Genomic DNA, 21,779 nt, shown 5'->3' with positions numbered 1-21,779 from the left:
ATAAAAGTAGAAAAAAGCAATGCAAGAAAGTAGTTTAAATTCATTTTGAACTGCAGTAATCCAATTGTGTGTGGAGAGAAAAAAAGCACCATTTCAAAATGAAATAATTGGATATTCTGGAATTTATTCATAAGCTAGGCAATAAGTTACTCTGATTAACACAGATCAATACCACCTTGACTTGGTGACCACAGGACACATTTAATTAGTTTTTAGGTGCATTTTCCTTTATCTTGGTTTTCAACACATTATTTAAGTCAGTAACTGATGTTAAAAAAATTTAGATTACTCTACAACTTACAGCCTACTTCACAGTCCATTTTAAATTCAGCTTGTCTGCTAAGTCAGTTTTGCAGAAGATAGGCTTTTAACACATAAAGAGATCTGATAACTGGGCAGGTCTCCTCTCTCCCAATTTAAAAAAACAAAAAAAAAGTTTTGCTAGCTTGCCAATTTTGTAGGTGAAAAATACAAAAAGAATAGACTATTTTAATCCACAAAGATGGACACAAAGCAATAATGATTTAATACATGTCAATTTTTTCATCTGTATTCAGAGTATGTTTTTACATTTCAAGTAATTGAGCCTTCATTAAAGAAAACAAAAAAATATATATACAAAAAGTTAAAGTACCTTCCAGTTCTAGCTTACTAAAGTTTCTTCTACAAAAGTAAAAATATAAACCTACCATGAACTAAAGAGGACAGTGCCATGGCAATGACAGAATGGCTGCCAGGTTAAGATTTTTGCTTATCTTATATTGGTGAGTATATTTTAGGTGAAAATTTTTCTTCATTCTCTAAGTACTTAAAATCACGGAGAGGTATCTGTTTATCTAAAATTCTTTAAATCCAGAAAAAAATTTTTTTAATTTATTTCAGATTAGGAAAAGATTGAGTCTGAAGCTCTAATGGTTCCATCTAAAACATCCTGTTTTCAACAGTGGGAGTCAATGTATGCAAAATATTTTTTCTTGTCTATAAAAAACAAATTGAACAGTATTTTGATTAAAAGGAAATACAAACATGTACTTTAAACTGGCCAATTTGCCCTATCATAAAAGAAATAGGATGTTCTTTCCCTTCCCCTCTTTCAACCATTTAAATTAGGGGAGAATACTGCCAACTTTAAGAACCCCACTGGCTATCATTAGAGTAACTACAGAATAAGGGTAGCATAGGGGTGAAACTATTTCTCTATATTCCAGAAGGCAGAAACTTGGGTGCTCTAGCTTTACAAGTAAGAGAGGCACAGGCAGGCAACAGCTCACACTAAATGCACACCAGAGCAGGGGCCTAGGTGAAGTCATCTGGGTTACCACTTGCACGGGGGAAAAAAAAGACAAATCTGAAATGGGAGTTTAAAAAGTCAAAACTTTCGTCACATTTACAGGAATCTCAAACCTTTTGTATTCCCATGCTCACAGGTAGGTTTGATACACATTGTAAATAGCTTCAGTATTCAAGAAGGAGAGTGTTGTATGGTTGACGAAGAACAGGAGATTTCTTCATGCTTCTGATATTTCAGATTTGCTGAGTGCAATAGCCAGTTCTAAGTCTTCTTGCTCTTGCTGATTCAGTCGGGCAAGTCTCTGCTCTTCCTCTCTCTCACTTTCTCTCTTGGCCCACTCAATCATGTCTTCCTCAGAGGGATACTGCCATTTAAAAGATAAATGAACAAACAAATGAATACATTCATGAGTAAAACAAGTACAAAGAAAAGAAGGAAAAACAGCTTTCACAAAAGGAAATTGAACTATGTGTTTCACCTGAAGGGCTCTGGAAAAAGTCTTGATTTTTTTTTTTTTTTCCAAAAACAAGTTTAATTAGTTTAAACTTAAAACTTTAAATTTAAACTTAAAAATTAAATCAAAATATGATTTAATCTTAAAAGCAATGCAGTCTATAGATAGTCTATAAAACTGAACATTAAAACATCATTTGTAAAAAGTGGTTATTCTTAAGGTGGATCAGGAGATTTAAAAACAGGAGAGAACTAGCATATTTATCTAATGTAAAACATTTACTACTTCAACTTCAGTGAGCATCCTCACATGATACATCATTTTTAACTTAATCCCACTGGCAATTTCCTATCTTATTCTAGCCCTTCAGGTACAGGAAAATTATAAAGCAAAGAATATACTATACATAAATTTTGTTATACATAAAACAAGAGTACTGGGTATATACCAAGCAAGATGTGGACCTAATCAATTTTTTTAATTCATTATAATGATTTTAGAAGGTATTGAGAACTTTTTGACCCATTCCAAATAAGACCTTAATGCTGGTAATTAATAAGTCAAGGAAATATATGTATCCACCCCAAATAGCAACCGTGGCAGATACTAAATAAAAACATTCTACTTGGTTTCAAGTCCTGTCATATAGAAGAACACCATAATAGGATGAATACCATAACAAACAGGATGAAAAGAAAGAAACTGTCAGGCTTTTTTGAAAATGGTAGCGTTCTTTCTAGGGAATTATAAGATCTTTGAAACTTTTAATGTTTAACAAATCTTTCATTTGAAAAGACATTTTAATTATTAGATGCTTAATATTATACTATACTGAGATTCTGGAAAATGAAAAAAGCAAATTGCTTTTGTTCAAGACTCATTCCAACCAGGTTTTGACTTATTGAAATCATATTTAAGATATTAAGTGCCACAAACTGCCAGAAGGTTATTTTGTACTAAGAGCATTATAGTAAGAAGAGCAATTCTGGGTTCTCTCCTTGAAACAACTCAAATTCCATCTAACAAGAGTCAGTATAATTCTGACACCCTCTGTTTTCCAATATTTAAAATATTGATTCCTGTTCTGCCTCTTCACATTTGGAAGAAGCCACTGAAACTTAAGAGTACAGATTCAAAAGCTAAATAGCCTAGTCTAATTCTGCCTACCTGCTTTACTAACTAGAAATGGCTGCAGGAATAAAGTGACCGGAAGAGTGACCCTAAGCTACACTGAGGGAGACATTAGGCAGACTGTGGCCAGCCAGCTGGCCACTAGATCTCTTATTTATAGAATCATCTCAAAGGCTTGAGGTTGTTAAGTAGAGGAAAACTGCTTTATTATAAAATAGACAGTGATAATGAAGGTCATTTTTATCTAAAAAAAAGGCAACCTGGGAAATGAAACAGTTAGTTACTCTAAGAATTAAAACAAAAATTTATGTTTATCTACATAATGATGATATACATGTCATTGCTTAATGCCCCACCAGGGTGATATTTCCAGTTGATTGCCCCATTTCTATGATCTTATAAGACCCGCCTATACTCTTAACACCACATCCTTCTATTGTCTTTATTGGCCTACTTTAGTCAGCTCTGGGAGAATGCAGAGTAGATATGGAATGCTAGTGAACTGAGTGAGTGAATCAAAGTCGCTCAGTCATGTCCAACTCTTTGCGACCTCATGGACTATACAGTCCATAGACTTCTCTAGGCCAGAATACTGGAGTGGATAGCCTTTTCCTTCTCCAGAAGATCTTCCCAACCCAGGGATAGAACCCAGGTCTCAAGCACTGCAGGCAGATTCTTCACCGACTGAGCCATCAGGGAAGCTTTGGGAGAATGTGGAGTAGATATGGGAAGCTAGTGAATTAGAGTCCTCCAAATAATTAAAGATTGTTTAGCTCTTAAAAATTATATTTATTTAATGAAACTGACTTATATTTTAAGAACATTTCTGTATGAAACCAGAGTTTTATTTTCTATTCAAAGAATCTCTGGTCCTATCTTCTTATATAATACAGTAATTGCTGACTGGTCTCCAGAAATTTTCAAGGTTTTATACACAAACACACATACACAGTTACAAATAACACAAACTCATTATTGGCATTATTTATCCAGAGGGCAGACAGCAAATGACTCTCTAGTGGCCCACTGTCGTAACAATTTGCAAAATAATAACTGTCAAGGTTTTGCAAAGCACCTGGTATATATCCTGAGAACTAAGACTACTAAAATCATCTTAACAATGCAATAATTTCAGAACTAGCAGACAGAATCAAACAGAGGTTTTCTTGGTTGGGGGAAGAATAAAGATCATTTTTAATATGTTGGTAAATTTAGCTGAAATAATGCAAATTTGGCAGACTCAAAAATAATCTTTGAAAGCTCTTTAAACTGTAAATGGAAAGATTTTCCCCCAAACAGCCCATTCACAGTACTTACAGCACTGAAGTTAGCAAAATTGCTTGGGTCAGCCTCTTTATTGGTAGTGGTAGTAGTAGAAGTGAATGGATCGCAAAACATATCAGGATCTTTTTCTTTGGGGCTATCATTGCCTGAGAAAGGCTGAAATGGATCATTCAGTTTAAAGGGATCAGAAGAATCCATTTTGTTGATGGGTCTTTTCCCTGGATCAAAATCATTACAATTAACTCAACCAGCAAGTATGGCAAACACAAACACACAACAACATGAACACAGGGAGCATTAAAGAAGTGGGGATGGGGAACCTAAAACACATTCTTAATATGGTCTTACATGACCACAACCAACAGTCTGTTGTCAAAAATTTCACACACAACCTCTTAAGTACACTCCAGTTTTATGCGGGTAAATGGGAAAACAGCCAAGGGTGAAGCAGCAGACCTGGAATCTTCTCTGCTCAGAGAGTTAACTTCTTCTCCAAAGTAGCACGCTCCCAAGGAGAGAGACAAGAATGGATAAAACAGGAGGAAAATGACAAATAATGACAAAAACAGCCTCTGCTGTGATAACCTCTGCCTAATACATAACTCTCCACAAGTGGCAGTAAGGGCAAATGATCTCTGAAAAATGCTAATATTCTTCTGATTTTTCTCTGGATCTATATGTAACACCTGGGAGCATGAAATTAAAAACTACTTTGGTAAAGCCCAGCTACTTCTTGTCATCTACAATATTTCAAACTGAAGGATAAAGAGAATGTTTTGAAGCCCAGGGCCTAAATTCTGTGGTTACTGATAAACTAATCTTTGACCAAACAACAGCATACTGTTATTCATCACCATTTTCAAACAAGTTTTCTAATTTTCAAGACTTAAACTTAGTACTTGCTGAAGAAAGGATAAGAATAGGTGTTAAAATATCTTCAAATCTAAATATATATTCCTAAAGATGTGTTAATCTGGTAACGGCAATCATAACAACAGAGTCTTTCTGTCACAGCTTACAAAAGGTTTTCACATCTCATATCTCAAAGGATCCTTCCAACAACCCTTGGAGGGCAGCATGAGAACTAATGCCACCATCTAACAGCTCAGAGATCTGGGGCTCAGACATAGGAAGCTCTATACACTCAAGATCACAGAGCATATCAGAGGATACTCAGAATGAGAACTCAGATCTTTAATATCCCAGTTCAACAACCATCCCCCTTTTTTTAAACTTTTTTTTAAAAATGTGGACCATTTTTACAAAGTCTTTACTGAATTTGTTACAATATTGTCTCTATTTTATGTTTGTTTTTTGGACTCGACATGTGGGATCTTAGCTTCCCGACCAGGGACTGAACTCGTACCCTCTGCATTGGAAGGCAAAGTCTTAACCCCTGGACCACCAGGGAAGTCCTCATTCTTCTTTCTTTGATTTTTCTACAGTGATATATACTCAGTTTATTGAAGTCTTAGATTTAGTTACAGCATTAGTATATTAGTTTATTGCAGATTTTAAAAATCACAATAAGCAAATTAACTGTCACTTGTTTTTTAACATATTCTGACAAATTTACCCTAGAACAATTAAATGATATAGGCTATTCTTCCCTAAAAGATAGAAATCACTTGTTCACTTGATTTTTCAATAGGTAGTTGGGTATTAATAATTTTATTCACAATTCTTTAAATCAAAGAAGAAAAAAGAAATCTGCCCAAGAAATACCACAGGGAGGCTATTATAAAAAGGCAAGAATAAAAATCTAGAACTACTGTGGCTGAAAATTTATCAAGGATATATGGTAAAAACAATGATGTACCAGATATGTCTTCTCAAAAACAATCTAGCGGCACTACAACTACCCAGGGGATTACCCTTTACCACTTCTCATAAACTTTATTGTTTTCATTAATTAAAATCAAACAAAACCCCTTTCTTTGGTACAGTACTAAACAAAACAAAAGCAAAAAAGTAAGAATCTGTTTCTCGACCAAAAACACCACCTTTTTAAAATAAAGGAATCTCTTATTAAGTGAGGTAAATAATATTTTCCTTCAAGAAAAACAATACTTCCTTTCAAAATTCTGACACCAAAATGCTGAATTGGCCATTCTGATACCAAAGTGGCCATATATTCTCATATTGAAGGACTTAAGGAAGACTTCACACTTAGCAGGAAAAAGAAAGGGACTCTGGATTATTAACCTTCCCTTATAGAAATTTATTAAAATATCACAGTGCAGGAAACTCTGTTTAAATGGAAGCTCATTAGCTTTCAAAAAGCAAGAGATTTCATTTACTGCCTCTCTGAAATGATTTAAAAATAAATTAGCTCTTGCCAGAAAGGTAATTCCTGACAGTTACACAGGTTGGCTTCTTAGGCACAAGTCTGTAATTCTGCATTGAGATCAGAACAGATGATAACAGCAGGCTTCTGCCATGCTTTCTGACTTGTTCTGCTAAGGCCCTTTATATAACGTCTACAAGTAAGGCTCACACAAACTTCTTGGAAAGAAAATGAAAGCAGTTGATTTAGGAAAGGTACCAACTCTCATACCAGGTGGTGGTGGGCAGGGTCTTGTTGGAGTTCCTATCTTTGGTGGCAGTGCTGGGGGTACATCTTCATTTTTGACGGATGTTTCCTCAAGCATATTTTTTGTAATGGCCACACTGCTGATGGAGCTTGATGTGGCTGAACTAAAAGGATCTTCATTGTTGACCTTTGTTTGGAAAGAAATATCTTCATTGTTGACCTTTGTTTGAAAAGAAATATTTACCCATGATTATATATATTATGCCAACCAAACTGTTTATGGTTATATTGCATTTGGAAGAGTGATTTTCAATTTTATGCAGCTTTATTTATTTCAATTCTGAGAGCACTAACATTTCAACTTTGCATTCAGAACCAAAACTGAAAAAAATTTTTAAGTTATTCTATATGAGTAGTGATTATACCACCACTACTTATTAAGCACAACAGATCAAAACAAAACAAACCAACTCTGGGTTAAAGGACTGACAAGATTCAGGTAATACAAAACCACTGAGGCCCATTTTAAAGGGACTAATGTATCTTTCCTCAAGTGAATATCTGATCTAAATGATAAAGAAAAAAAAAACTTATTCCACACTTTCCAATGCACTTAAACTAGGACAGATAAGAAAATGGCATCTTGAAAAACATTAAAGACAACTTTAATGTCATGAAAAACATTAAAGACAAACAATAACAACTTTAAAAAATGAAAAGTCAACTTTTTTTTAAAGCAAACTGATCCCGTAGAATGGTAAGGCTTATTGAGGGTCTGAAGATCTGGCTTTTCTAACACATGGAGTAATGAAGGATTCACTTTAAAATACGCATGTATTTATTTATATGGTCTTAGTTGCTGCATGCAGGATCTTTGCTGTGTCATGCGGGATCTTTCATTGTAATGCACAAACTCTCTAGTTGTGGTGTGTGGGCTCAGTAGTTGTGGCACGCAGGCTTATCTGTTTTGTGGCAGGTGGGATCTTAGTTCCCTGACCAGGGATTAAACCTGCATCCCTTGCATTGTAAGGCAGATTCTTCACCACTGGACCATCGGAGAAGTTCCCAAAAGATTCATTTTTCTATAATGAATGGGGTATTACAATTTAGGCTACTGCTGCTGCTAAGTCACTTCAGTCGTGTCCGACTCTGTGTGACCCCAAAGACGGCAGCCCACCAGGCTCCCCTGTCCCTGGGATTCTCCAGGCAAGAACACTGGAGTGGGTTGCCATTTTCTTCTCCAATGCATTAAAGTGAAAAGTGAAAGTAAAGTCGCTCAGTTGCATCCGACTCCTAGCGACCCCATGGACTGCAGCCTACCAGGCTCCTCCATCCATGGGATTTTCCAGGCAAGAGTACTGGAGTGGGTTGCCATTGCCTTATCTGAAACTTAGGCTAGTGTTTCTCTAAAGTAGCACTACTGATATTTTGGGCTGGACATAGCTCTGTGATGTGGGGACTGGATAGTAGGTTGCAGGAGGTTTAAAAGCATCGCTGCTTTTATCCACTATATATGAATATCCTCCTCCTCAGCTGTGACAACCAAAAACATCTCCATTGTTCAGTTGTTAAGTCGCATCTAACTCTTTGTGACACCACTGTACTGTAGCATGCCAGGCTCCTCTGTCCTCCACTATCTCCTGGAGTTTGCTTAATTCACATCCATTGAGTCAGTGATGCTCTCTAACCATCACATTCTCTGCCGCCCTCTTCTCCTTTTGCCTTCCATTTTCCCCAGCACACCTTGCTAAATGTTTCCTAGGGGAGGGTATAGGTGTAGGGAATAACACCCAGTTGAGAATCAATGATAGAGACAATTTGACATACACTCTAATTTTACTTTTTTGGCCTGAATTAATCATAGGGTTACACTGGAAAATAGGTAGTGGACATATACTGGTGGGCTATTATCTTAATACTAACCTTAACAGCCTCAGAACATAAAGTCAAGGAACCAGTGCAGAGAAGATGGAATGAATGCTCAGATTTTATAGTCACTGACCCTGACAGTCAACAGGGGGGAAATGTAGTTAATTTGAAGAAATATGCTTAATAAGACAGAAGATTCTTAGTCACAGACGTAGAAAATAAACTTCTGGCTACCAGTGGGGAATAGGGGAGAGGAGGGACAAATTGGGGGATTAGAATTGACATTTACTCACTACTATACATAAAACAGATAATAAGGATCTACTGTCTAACACAAGGAACTTACTCAGCACTTTGCAATGGCCTTTTTTAGAGTGGATATATGTATATATATATGCATTATTTATTTGTTTGCTATACAGCAGAAACTAACACAACATTGTAAGTCAACTACGGTGGTGGTTTAGTCACTAAGCTGTGTCCAACTCTTGTGACTCTATGGACTATAGCCCACCAGGCTCCTCTGTCCATGGAATTTCCCAGCCAAGAATACTGGAGTGGATTGCCATTTCCTTCTCCAGGGGATCGTCCTAACCCAGGGACCAAACTTGGGTCTCCTACACTGCAAGCAGTCTCCTGCGCTGCAGGTGGATTTTTTACTGAATGAGCACCAGGGAAGCCCTAAAATCAATGATACTCGAATAAAAACAGAACATAAATAAATCAAAAAGAAAGAAAACTCTTAAAGTTGTTGGGCAAACCTGTCATGAGAAAATTATCTGTACCATCACCATTGTTTTTGTACACAGAAATGTCTACTTTGATTATATCTTGTATTTCATTCGTCTGAAATCCACATTTGCTGTGACTTATTTAAATCAAGTTGCAATGTTTGTGAAAGGTTATAAAATCAAAAGGAAAAATTGCTCCTTTGGTGGGAACACAGTATATTTTACCCTCCCACTAATTACTGCAAATTACCTTTGACAATGTGCTAAAATCAGCAAATCCATCTTCAAATGATTCACTTCCAAAAACAGAAGCAAAGGGGTCCGTGGCTAAAATGAATAAAGAAAATCAATGCAACGGGACAGAAAAACATCAAATTTCATGTTCTCTTTTGGTGAGTAACATTTAGACATATGAAAATATCTACTCCCAAATATGAGTCCCTGAACTAATGATTTAAGCCCACAAAGACAGATGAACACATTGATATCCCCACAAGAGATATTCCTTTCTATAAATCAACTGATGAATGATTTAAGAATCAAAAATAGATGAACTAACTGTAGGTAAAGTGTTTAAGGCTTTAATACACATCAAATAATACAGCTCCTGTATGCTTAAACTATTTCTAATAAAGACATCAAAAAGTAAAAAACAAAAACATAATTTCACATTTCACACACATCCTTCAAGGTCCATTTATTTCACCTGCTACCATATCCACAAAGCCTGGAATATCCTAGGTGTCTCCAGTTTGCACAGCAAAAGTGATTTCTTCTTTCTTCGTGGCATTTATTATGGTTATCTGGGATTGATATATTGCTCTTACTAGATTAGCGAGGTCCTTAGAAACAAGGAATAACATTTATCTAATGAAGAACGGTTAAAAAACATTTATTGGCCATACATAAAAAATTTAAGAAAATAAGAGTTTCCAACATCCAAAGAACTCACCGTACAGTAAGAAACATACAAACAAATAATAATAAAACAATCTTAAATGAACTAGTAGAGAGGTATGAAAAACCTGGAGTGAAGCCACTGTCTGGGAGAATCAAGAAAAGTACTGAAGAAGCCATTACATTTGAGCTAGGTCTCTCAGATAAAGGAGGGAGCGTGCTGAATAAATGGAGGTCAGGGAGAGAAACCTATTACAGGCAGAAGGAACAGAAATTGCAAAAGCAATATTTAATCACTGTTTCACAGGCATGAGAAGTTATCTGTTCCATCATAGTGCACTTAACAAATGGACTAACATTTTCAGCTGGCACAAACCGACTTACTTTGTGATAGGTTTTGCCTATTTAGGCTTAAACACTACCAATTAAGTCAAAGAATGTTTATAGGAATTGTGGCTTGATATAGGAAAGTAGAAAAAAACAAAGGAAGGAGAAGAGAATCTCAAAAGAGAGGGCAAGACAGAGCAAATGGGCACAGAAAAAATGCTCCTGCTATTCCTCAATTCTTCATGTTTACATCATATCAGTTTTAGGACAAAAGTGTACTCACCCACTCATGTAAATGTATAAAGTGTGCCTTTGTCTCTAACAATAAGCACACCGTAGACATAAACAAAAGAGGGGCAACGAAGATCTACATTATCTTTGTCTTGTCACCAAGACAGTCATGGGATGGGCAGAAGCATAGAGAAAATCAGTCTTTTAGGGATACACCAACAACTCTGAATGTGAGGAGGATTTTGAAAGTCCAGAGTTACAGGAAATCCCACAGCTTTACTCATAAAGGATGCTTTTGTTTTACTCTGTATCTGCTGAGTCCCACAGCCTGAGGCCCAGCCTGGTCACAGCTGCTGTTTCAGGCTTTCCCTTCTTTCTCCTCTTCCTGTGATTCCTGATGCAGTGGCAGCTGAGCCACAGCCTGAGCAGGATGCAACACTCTCCTGATTGGTAGAAGGTTAATGACGGAAAAGGAGTTGGGCTCATTTCAGTGGCTGCTGCTGCTAAGTTGCTTCAGTTGCGTCCGACTCTGTGCGACCCCACAGACGGGGGCCCACCAGGCTCCCCTGTCCCTGAGATTCTCCAGGCAAGAACACTGGAGTGGGTTGCCATTTCCTTCTCCAATGGATGAAAGTGAAAAGTGAAAGTGAAGTCGCTCGGTCGCATCCAACTCTTAGCGACCCCATGGACTGCAGCCTATCAGGCTCCTCCATCCATGGGATTTTCCAGGCAAGAGTATCAGAGTGGGTTGCCACTGCCTTCTCCTCATTTCAGTGGAGGGAACTGAAAAATATGCCTCATGCTTTTGCTCTGCACTGTCCCATAGCTTTTAAAAACAGTCACTATACACGTGGCAATAGTGCAGTTAGGTCAGGGTTGACTGAAATATTACCAAGTGCACACTGTGAAAGACACTATCAGCAGAATCAGGCTTTGAATGCAAATGTGATCTGATTAGCACCCTCTTCTCACCAAGAATCAAGGTAAGGATCACTTTGGAGAAATACATAGAAGCATCATTTTAAAAACCATCTATAGGCTCATTAGCACAAATAATCCTGAGAAGAGTTGAGGAATGGGCAACATGGGTGAAGAGGATCAAGAGATACAAATTGCCAGTCATAAAACAAGTCATGGGGATGTAATGTACAGCATGGGGACTAAAGTTAGTAACACTGTATTGCAAATTTGAAAGTTGCTAAGAAAGTAACTCTTAAAAGTTCTTATCACTAGAAAAAAAACTGCAACTTTGTATGGTGATAAGTGGTAAACAGACTTATTGAGATGATCATTCTGTGATGCACACAAATGTTGAATCATGTTGTTCACCTGAAACTAACATAATGTACATCTATTATAGAACTGCAAGGAGATCCAACCAGTCCATTCTGAAGGAGATCAGCCCTGGGATTTCTTTGGAAGGAATGATGCTAAAGCTGAAACTTTAGTACTTTGGCCACATCACGCGAAGAGTTGACTCATTGGAAAAGACTCTGATGCTGGGAGGGATTGTGGGCAGGAGGAGAAGGGGACGACAGAGGATGAGATGGCTGGATGGCATCACTGACTCGATGGACGTGAGTCTGAGTGAACTCCAGGAGTTGGTGATGGACAGGGAGGCCTGGCATGCTGCGATTCATGGGGTCGCAAAGAGTCGGACACGACTGAGTGACTGAACTGAACTGAACTGGAAAGAAAGAATCCTTACCAATATTTTAGCATACTTTGTTAACAGCTTTTTTTTCCTGGTATTTTGTCCTTATATATTTGAGATCATACTAGCTCAATGCTTTTTACTGAGGTGTAAATAATAAAGCTGCTGCTGCTGTTGCTAAGTCACTTTAGTCGTGTCCAACTCTGTGCAACCTCATAGACAGCAGCCCACCAGGCTCCCTCGTCCCTGGGATTCTCCATGCATGAACACTGGAATGGGTTGCCACTTCCTTCTCCAATGCATGAAAGTGAAAAGTGAAAGTGAAGACCTCAGTCATGTCAGACTCTGCGACCCCACAGACTGTAGCCTACCAGGCTCCTCCGTCCATGGCTTAGGCATATTACTTTTTACCTCTTTGTGCTGTGCTTAGTCTAAGTTCAGTTGTGTTTGACTCTTTATGACCCCATGGACGTAGCCCACCAGGCTCCTCCGTCCATGGACTTCTCCAGACAACCCACACCCTCCTCTAGGGGATCATCCCAACCGAGGGAGTGAACCCAGGTCTCCCATATTGCAGGCGGATTCTTTACCGTCTAAGCCACCAGGGAAGTCCAAGAGTATTGGAGTGGGTAACCTATCCATTTTCCAGGGGAACTTCCCGACCCAGAAATCAAACCAGGTCTCCTGCATTGCAGGCAGATTCTTTACCAGCTGAGCTACCAAGGAAGCCCCTTTTAACCCTTTAACGTAATTTAATTCATAGCATTCATCATACTTGACATGTTATATTTGTTTATTGTGCTGTGCTTAGTTGCTCAGTTGTCTCTAACTCTTTGTGACCACATGGACACTATAGCCCACCAGTCTCCTCTGTCGACAGAATTCTCCAGGCAAGAATACTGAACTGGGTTGCCATATTAGCTCTATAAAGACAGGGGCTTGTTTTGTTCACTATTATATCCTTAAGGCCTAAAGCAAAGTCTGGCAAAGAGGAGACACTTATTTTTGTTGAAAATACTGAAAGAAAAACCATCTCATTACTAAGGATCTTCCAAACAGATGCCATAACATTTCTCAGTACAACCAGCTGACCAACAAGGAATAAGGGAAACCTTAAGGCTCACAAATAATCCCCACAGAACAGCTGTCTAACCAGAGAACCCTGGGAGGAGGTAGCAACCTTTTTTACCTCCATGACCCACTCACAACCCATAAGATAATTAAGCTCAAACTCACAGAAAACCTTCAAGAGATACTTGTGAATTATAGTCATCAGCAAAGGATCTACTTTCTCAAGCTGGTCTCCAAAGAGTTTGCTCACTCACTCACCCAGTAATCCACTCACATTTGCTAAGCATCTATCATGCTCAAGCCTAGGTACCAGGGATTTAGAGGGATAGAAGACATATTTACCTTCAAGGAACTCATGATTTAACTGAGTGATATACTTGTACACAACTGCTACACAGTAAGTGTTAAAGTTCAAAGAGAGCAAAGGAAAAAATAACAACTAAATTTATGTGGAAAGGGGAAAAAAAAGACTTTACAAAAAAGCTCTCACTCTCTTTTACTTATAGACAGAAAGGAGGTGGGAGAAGAGAGATACACACTCACTATACACAAATATACATCTGCTCATACACACATATCTTTTCATTCAAAAATTAAGTGGCAAAAAAAAAAAAAAATTTAAGTGGCCATGAAGAGACATTCATGGCCTGTGGTTTGTGGAAATGGAGAAAATTAGAGAAAAAACATGAAAGAAAGCAGAGACTAAGAATTACAAAATATATGAACATATGCATGCTTAGTCTGAGTCATTGCCTGTAAAAACACAGACCTACTTGACATTTTCCTAATGTTGGTGTCAAAGATGCTGTGAGAACATCATGAGTGCTCTTCTATAACCTCAGAATGTTATAAAGTTTTAATTAAGAATTGGAAAGATTATGCATTTTCTCATTAGAAGTCAGTAAAATATTCCATGCAAAAAAGTTTCTGGCACTTGAACTAACCTCATTTATAATGAAGTGTAAACAGAATGTTTACAAGTTAAAAAAAAAATGTAGAAACTGAGTAACCTGCATTGACTTTCTTTAGCTTTCTTTCTTAGTCTACACTGTGTCTATCACCAGGAGCAAATGCTAAGAAAATGCAAATGCTAACAAAAAACAACAACAATGCAATGTGAGACAAAAATATTAAAAATATTTAAGGTCCTTCTATCACTGCCATAACTACTAAATTTTAGAGGCCGAAGTAGAGTGATTTATCATTTAATTTTTAACAACAAAAATTGTTATGTTTTTAATTTATTTTGAAAGCATACAATTCTCCTGTTCTATGAGATTAATCTTTTTGCTAAGTAAACACTCAATTTCCCGGTGAGTAAGGAAGGTAAATATCCCGTGTTTGCGACTTTGGTTATATAATGCCATGTATCTGAGTCTCAGCGGTTTCTAGATGGCAAGAGTTTATTAACAAGTAAACTAAATAAATATATTAAGAACCTACATATATTTGTAAATTGGAGGAAAACACAGATTTACCAACTTAAACATAAAAAAAAGTTCATGTTTCATTTCTCAAACAAAAGAATTTTAAAAACTAAAGAGAAAACAACTATAGACTAAAAGAATCCTTTCCAGTAAAAGAGTTGACAACATACACCCACACTCTTCACTGCCAGATCTCACTTGGAACTAGCCAAGAGGATATTACAAGTAAGTCTGCATTTGCAAGCCATTAAAAAGTAGCGGCAGTAGTAACAACAACTACCATCTATTATGAGAGGAACTACAATAAATACTTTAACATACATTATCTCATGTAATCTACCCAACAAAGCCCAAAGTATAATTATTAACCTCACTCTAAAGTTTAGGAAACTAAGACTTAGAAATACCTACAGAACTAGCAATGTATCTGAGTTAAGTTCAGGCAACTGGACTCGAGCATTTATGTCCTACTGATGACAATCTCTTTCTAGACTGTTTAGGTTGCTATTGAATTTAAAAATTTTATGACAATGTAGCAGATTTGAGACAAATAATTTATTCATTTTTTCAGCAGTCAATTTTTTCATTCTGCCAAGTCCTGGAAGCACTAGGATGGGACAGTAGGGATGTAACAGATGACTCGCAGATCTGTGCTTAGGCAACTGAACAAGATGGTAATGCTATTAGCTGAGATGAGATATCCAGAAGATGTTCAGTACTATTTTACATTTCATAGAGTGGATAACTTCTTTCAGACATGTATCTGTGAGTAGGTAGCCATTCCCTTCTCCAGGGGATGTTGCAAACCCAGGGATCAAATCTGGGTTTCTCGAATTGCAGGCAGATTCTGTATCATCCGAGCCACCAGGGAAGCCCTACTTTTATAAACACACACACATTTATTTGGAACACAGGGCTAGTGACTTAGATTTGTAGTTAGTAAAGAAAGCTGAGTGCTGAAGAATTGATGCTTTTGAACTGTGGTGTCAGAGAAGACTCTTGAGAGTCCCTTGGACTACAAGGAGATCCAACCAGTTCATCCTAAAGGAGATCAGTCCTGAATATTCATTGGAAGGACTGATACTGAAGCTGAAACTCCAATACTTTGGCCAAATGATGCATAGAACTGACTCATTTGAAAAGACCCTGATGCTAGGAAAGATCGAAGGCAGGAAGAGAAGGGGACGACAGAGGATGAGATGGTTGGATGGCATCACTGACTCAATGGACATGAGTGTGAATAAACTCCAGGAGTTGGTGATGGACAGGGAGGCCTGGTGTGCTGCAGTCCATGGGGTCACAAAGAGTCAGACATGACTGAGTAACTGAACTGAACAAGATCAAATATTAACAAAGACAATTCTGGCAGTGATGCAGATGACAGATCAGCAGGTAAAGAGACTGGAGGCAATTTAGTATCACAGTCAGTCCAGGTAAAACATGATGAGGACCCAACCAAAGCTGAGTATAAGGAGGAATAGACAGAGTCCAATTGTGGGTAAAAAAACAAAACATGGCAATTTATTAGAGATGAGGAAGGACAGAGAAGTCTAGGATGACTGGCTGAGGACCAATATAGTGTCACTGGTATAAAAAGTAGAATGTAGGAGGTAAAGCTTTACTCTTTGTAATTGCTTGTATTATACTTCAAAGGAAAGACAAACTGGAAAAGATGACAATCAATTCTAAGCACTGTTGAGCTGACACCTAAGGAGATATATCCAGCAGGTAACTTGAAGGTACTGGAGGCTCAGGAGAGAGATCAGGCACAGAGGACAAAATCTAGGAGTCATCACGGAACAGGCTGTAGCTGAACGCATAGTACTGGACAACACCATCACAGGAAGTGTGTACTAAGAGAAGAAGAACAGAAGCTCCAGACTAAATATAGAACAGAAAGATAGCCTCACTCTTTAGCTTTTTCTCCAGGACATTGAGATTATTTTCTTGCTCTTGTTCTGAATAAAAGACATCTGTCCCAGATACCTCCTGGGAGCAAACTGGCCTGAGGGAACAGAGACCAGCACAATCCAGGGCAACAGGAAAATTTTCTAGAACATATTAGATCAGCAGTTCTCAAAGTGTGATCCATGCATTCCACAAGTCCAAGACCCCTTTAGGGAGGTCTGTAAAGTCAAAACTATCTTCAAAGTATTAAGATGATATTATCTTTCTCATTGTATTGATTAATTGCAACAGTGTTGCAAAACCAGTAGTGGGTTAAAAAAAAAAAAAAAAAGGTGGGTGCCTTAGTAGGAATCAAGGCAGTGGCACCGAACTGTACCTGGTTGTATTCCTCACCATCACAAACTCACGGAGGGGAATCATGGAGGGAAAAAGGCCAGGTGTACTTATGAATGTCTGTCCTCGATGAATCAATAAAAATTATTAATTTTAAATAAGTTGTGACCCTTAGGTCCACATCTAGAAATTATGAAAGACAAAATGAGAAATACACACAAAACATTTCTGCTGAGTACCAAAGTATAATGGTTATCTGAAGGAAATGCACTTACATGATGGTCTGAGAAACAAGGTGAACTAGCTGCTTTTTTCTTGGAATAGGATTCTTACTTAAAGAGACAAGTAAACAATAGCTATTCAGTTTTAGGTATTTCAGGTATCTTCCTAAATAAAGTGAATCTGACACTTTAAGGAAAACAACTGAAAGTATTTTTTGCAGATTATAAAAATTACAAGCTATCAAGTAAAAATCAGAATCTTGGAAAGGTTTAAATGCCTCGTAAGCTTAACATTATACTAATATTTAATTAAAAGACTCATGAGATGGATGGTGATATCAATAAATGTGATTTAAAAAACTATTTACAATGAAATGTGCTAACATTTGGAAGACACGTGTAACTGAGTGAACCAATAGGTTTCAAATGATCAATGCATGTTACAAAGCCATATATGGGGCACAAGGTTCATTCATTGTGCAAGAAAGACTAATGGAGTTTAATGTAACAGAATATGAAAAGTTCATTGATACAGTTTCATATTCCTTATTATAACTAACTTTGTGTGTGTGTGAGTGTGTGTGTGTAACTAACTTTGAATAAACTAAAATTTATTGATTTTTGGTACAGTAGCAAACTCCAGGAGATAGTGAAGGACAGGGAAGCCTGACGTGCTGCAGTTCATGGGCCTGCAAAGGGTCAGACACAACTTACTGACTGAACAACAAATAACAACTAAGAAAAATATCCACAATTATCTAAAAAGTCTATTAAAATAATCCTCCCTTTTCCAGCTGTTTGAGGCAGATCTTCATACATTTCAAGCAAAACACATACTGTAGCACACTGAATGCAGAAGTAGACATGAAGATCCAGCAAAAGCCACACATTTAAAGAGCTTTGCAAAAATATATAAACAATGCTACTCTTCTCACAATATTCTTCTTTTTTTGGTTTGGAGTTATTATTTTTGTTTAAAAATACGGTATTTATGTTAATATGTAATGGGTTTATTATTTTTTGTTTTTAAATGAATTAAAAAATTTTAATTTCTCAGTTTTAATTTCTAACAGTAAATACTGACAAATACGATCCCCAAAACAAAAGTTCTTTGAGGGTCTTCATTTTTTAAAAGGATCCTGAGACCAAAAAGCTTGATAATCTCCGAAGTCACTGCCTATGTTTGCTTCAAATAACCTACTTCTTTCCTAATTAGTTTTTGTTATCATTGTTGAAATAAGAGCCCAGTAAGGGTGAATTCTGAATTATTTTCCATCAACCCCAAAAAGTCTTTTTATGGACCTTTCATAAGATTCTTACAAAATTCTTTCATTTTTTTTACCTAATATTTTTTCATTTGCTCTCAGGACCCTTCATCAAATTCTGGGTTCCAAAGACATCTTAATTTTTTCATTTTTATTATTTAGTAAATAAGAGGTAGGATAACACAGCAGAAAGATCAATGGACAGGGATTCAGAAGTAAACTAGTAAGTAGTCCTGGGACTCAGGTTTTCTTCCATATATTAAGGAATCAGACCAGATAATAATTCTCAAATCTTAAACAGAATTCCAATATATGAAACAAGTAAGATGGATTTTAAGAATTAACTCTAAATTCTTTTTAAGTTTAAATTTATAACATTTACTTATCACAATGACAATGAGAACAATGAAGCAATTTTGATTAACACAAATGTTTAAAGTCAGGGATCAAACTTATTTCTGTACTTGGCTTTGTTTGCTCTATTTGAAAAACATTATTCATCCAAGAAAGCAGCTCATTTCTGAACAAGTCTTGTAATCTCATAGTGGCTTAAATAAATGTTTATTTATCGGTTTGCACAAAACCTATTTAATTTGATATTATAGTGCACTCCAATATGTTAAAATCTGGTCTGGAATAAAGCTGAATGCATATACCTAATTAAAATGCAGTTTTTAAAAATTCAGAGACACTTAAAAAATAATGAAACTAGACTTGACCAACCCCCTAAAGGCCCCTCTGGAAGCTGGTTTCATGAAAAATAATGTGAAAACTCTGGTCTAGAGCATGTTTATGATTACCTCAGCTCTAACAAAGGCAGTAATGTAAGTTTAAGAGAAAAAAAAATCTATGGCATCACCCTACTCCAATTTTTGTATTGTCAGAACTGGATGAGAAGATATAAGGCAGAGGCATGGTAACAAAATGATTAATAGCATGAGCTCTGAAATAAGACATGGATTAGAAACTGAGCATTGAGACAGCTATTGTGACCCAGGGCAAACTGTTTGGCCTGAGTCCCATTTTCCTCATTATTAAAGAGAGAAAGAATAGCACCTCCCATATAATCGTTATAAAGATTAAATGAGAAAAATGCAAAAACAAAGTTTGAATGACCTATATGGCTCTGGAAAGAAAGAAAAAAGAAAAAGGACATTCAGACCTCTGATATTTCTTAGTCTGTGGAAAGTCTGTAACTCAGCCCCATACACAACGAACATATTGCCCACTCAACTCTAAACAGTTTTAATTCTAAGATTCTCATTCAAATCAAGATGTCAGCTAGACTGCAGATGATGAAGATACAGACTCTCAATTTATATGTAAAGATGGTTCAACACAGGAAAATCAATTAATGTAATACACTACATTAACAGAATGAAGAAAAAAAACCCAGATGATCATCTCAATTGATGCAGAAAAAGCATATATTTGACAAAATTCAAAATCCTTTCATGATAACACACTGAACAAACTAGGAAAAGCAGGAAACTACTTCAACATAATAAAGACCACATATGAAAAGCCAACAGTGAACATCATACCAATGGTGAGAGACTGAAAGATTTTTCTCTAAAATCTGTAACAAGACAAGGATGCTCACCTTCACCACTTCTATTCAACACAGAAATCCTAGCCAGAGCAATTAGGCAAGGAGGAACAAAAAAGGTATCCAAACTGAAAAGGAAGAGGTAAAATTATCTGTTTTCAGATGACATGATCTTACATGCAAAAAACCCTAAAAAAAAAAAAACTTTAGAATAAATGAATTCAGCAAAGTAGCAGGATACAAAATCAATGTGCAGAAATCAATAGCATTTCCATATACTGATAATCTGGACAATCTGCAAAGGAAATTAATAAAACAATGACATTTACAATAGCATCAAAAAGAATAAAATACTTAAGAATTAACTTAGCCAAGGAAGACTTGTATACTGACAACTATAAAACATTCTGAAAGAAAGTAGATACAGATAATGAGAAAAACAGACAACATTCATGAACTGCAAGATTCAGTATTGTTATGACGTTAATATCATCCAAGGCACTCTACAGATTCTATGTAATCACTGTCAAAATCCCAATGACATTCTTTTGCAGAAACAGAAAATTTAACCTAAAATTCATATGGAATCTCAAGGGACCCTGAATAGCGAAAACAATCTTGAAAAAATGACAAAGTTACAGGTCTCAAACTTCTTGATTTAAAAACTTATTACAAAGCTATTGTAATCAAAACAGTTCTGGTCTTAAGACACTTAGATCCTTAAGAACAGAATAGAGAGCCCAGAAATAAACCCTTACACATGGAGTCAAATTATTTTCTACAAGGATGTTAAAACCATTCAATGGGAAAGGAAAAGTAGTTTTGGGAAAATGGGACAGCCATATGAAAAAGAATGAAGTAAAATTAACTCAAAATGGATCAAAGACCTAAATGTAAGACCTACAACTAAAAACTCTTAGAAGAGAACGTAAGTGAAAAACTTCACAACATTGGATTTAGCAATATTTTCTTGGATAGGACACTAAAAGCATAGGCAACAAAAGAAAAAGCACATAAACTGCACAGCATCAAAATTAAAAAGTTCTGTTCACCGAGAGACAGTATCAACAGAATGAAAAAGCAAACTATGATATGGGAGAAAATATTTGCAAACTGTATATCTCATAAGGGGTTAATATCCACAAACTACAAGGAACTCCTACACTGCAACAACAAAAAAGCAAACAACTGATTTTTTAAAATGGGCAAAGCACCTGAAAAGATGCTACAAAGATATACAAATGGCCAATATGCATCATTATTCACTAGAGAAATGCAAATCAAATCAATGAACTGCCATTTCACACCATCAATATGGTTATTATTTTACAAAGTAGTATGTGTTGGCAAGGATGTAGAGAAACTGGAATCCTTGTGCACCACTGATGGGAATGTAAAATAGTAAGGCATGGAAAACAGTATGATGGCTTCTCAAAAAATTAAAACCAGAGTTACTATATGATTGAGAAATTCTTAGTAAATACTTAAAAGAACTGAAACCAAGGACTTGATTAGGTATTTGTAAACTCATATGAATAGCAGCATCACTCACAATAGTCAAAATGTGGATGCAAACCAAGTGTCTATTGAAGGAGGAATATAT

General features: G+C 36.5%; 1 protein-coding gene across 1 annotated transcript in view; it reads right to left on the bottom strand.

Annotated features, from left to right (window-relative positions):
• Positions 1 to 883: 883 nt before the first annotated feature.
• The window catches only part of EPS15 (epidermal growth factor receptor pathway substrate 15), a 62,829-nt gene continuing 41,933 nt past the window's right edge, over positions 884 to 21,779 (bottom strand). The window contains exons 10-13 of the mRNA XM_068965052.1: positions 9,544 to 9,620; positions 6,718 to 6,880; positions 4,194 to 4,378; positions 884 to 1,655 (exon numbers count right to left, since the gene is read on the bottom strand). Coding sequence (XP_068821153.1) covers positions 1,509 to 1,655; positions 4,194 to 4,378; positions 6,718 to 6,880; positions 9,544 to 9,620 — 572 coding nt within the window. The 3' untranslated portion in view covers positions 884 to 1,508. The remainder of the gene's footprint in view (positions 1,656 to 4,193; positions 4,379 to 6,717; positions 6,881 to 9,543; positions 9,621 to 21,779) is intronic.

The sequence above is a fragment of the Capricornis sumatraensis genome, chromosome 2 (assembly GCF_032405125.1).
Source record: "Capricornis sumatraensis isolate serow.1 chromosome 2, serow.2, whole genome shotgun sequence".
NCBI classification, from domain to species: Eukaryota; Metazoa; Chordata; class Mammalia; order Artiodactyla; family Bovidae; genus Capricornis; species Capricornis sumatraensis.
This window is presented reverse-complemented; position numbering and strand designations above follow the sequence as displayed.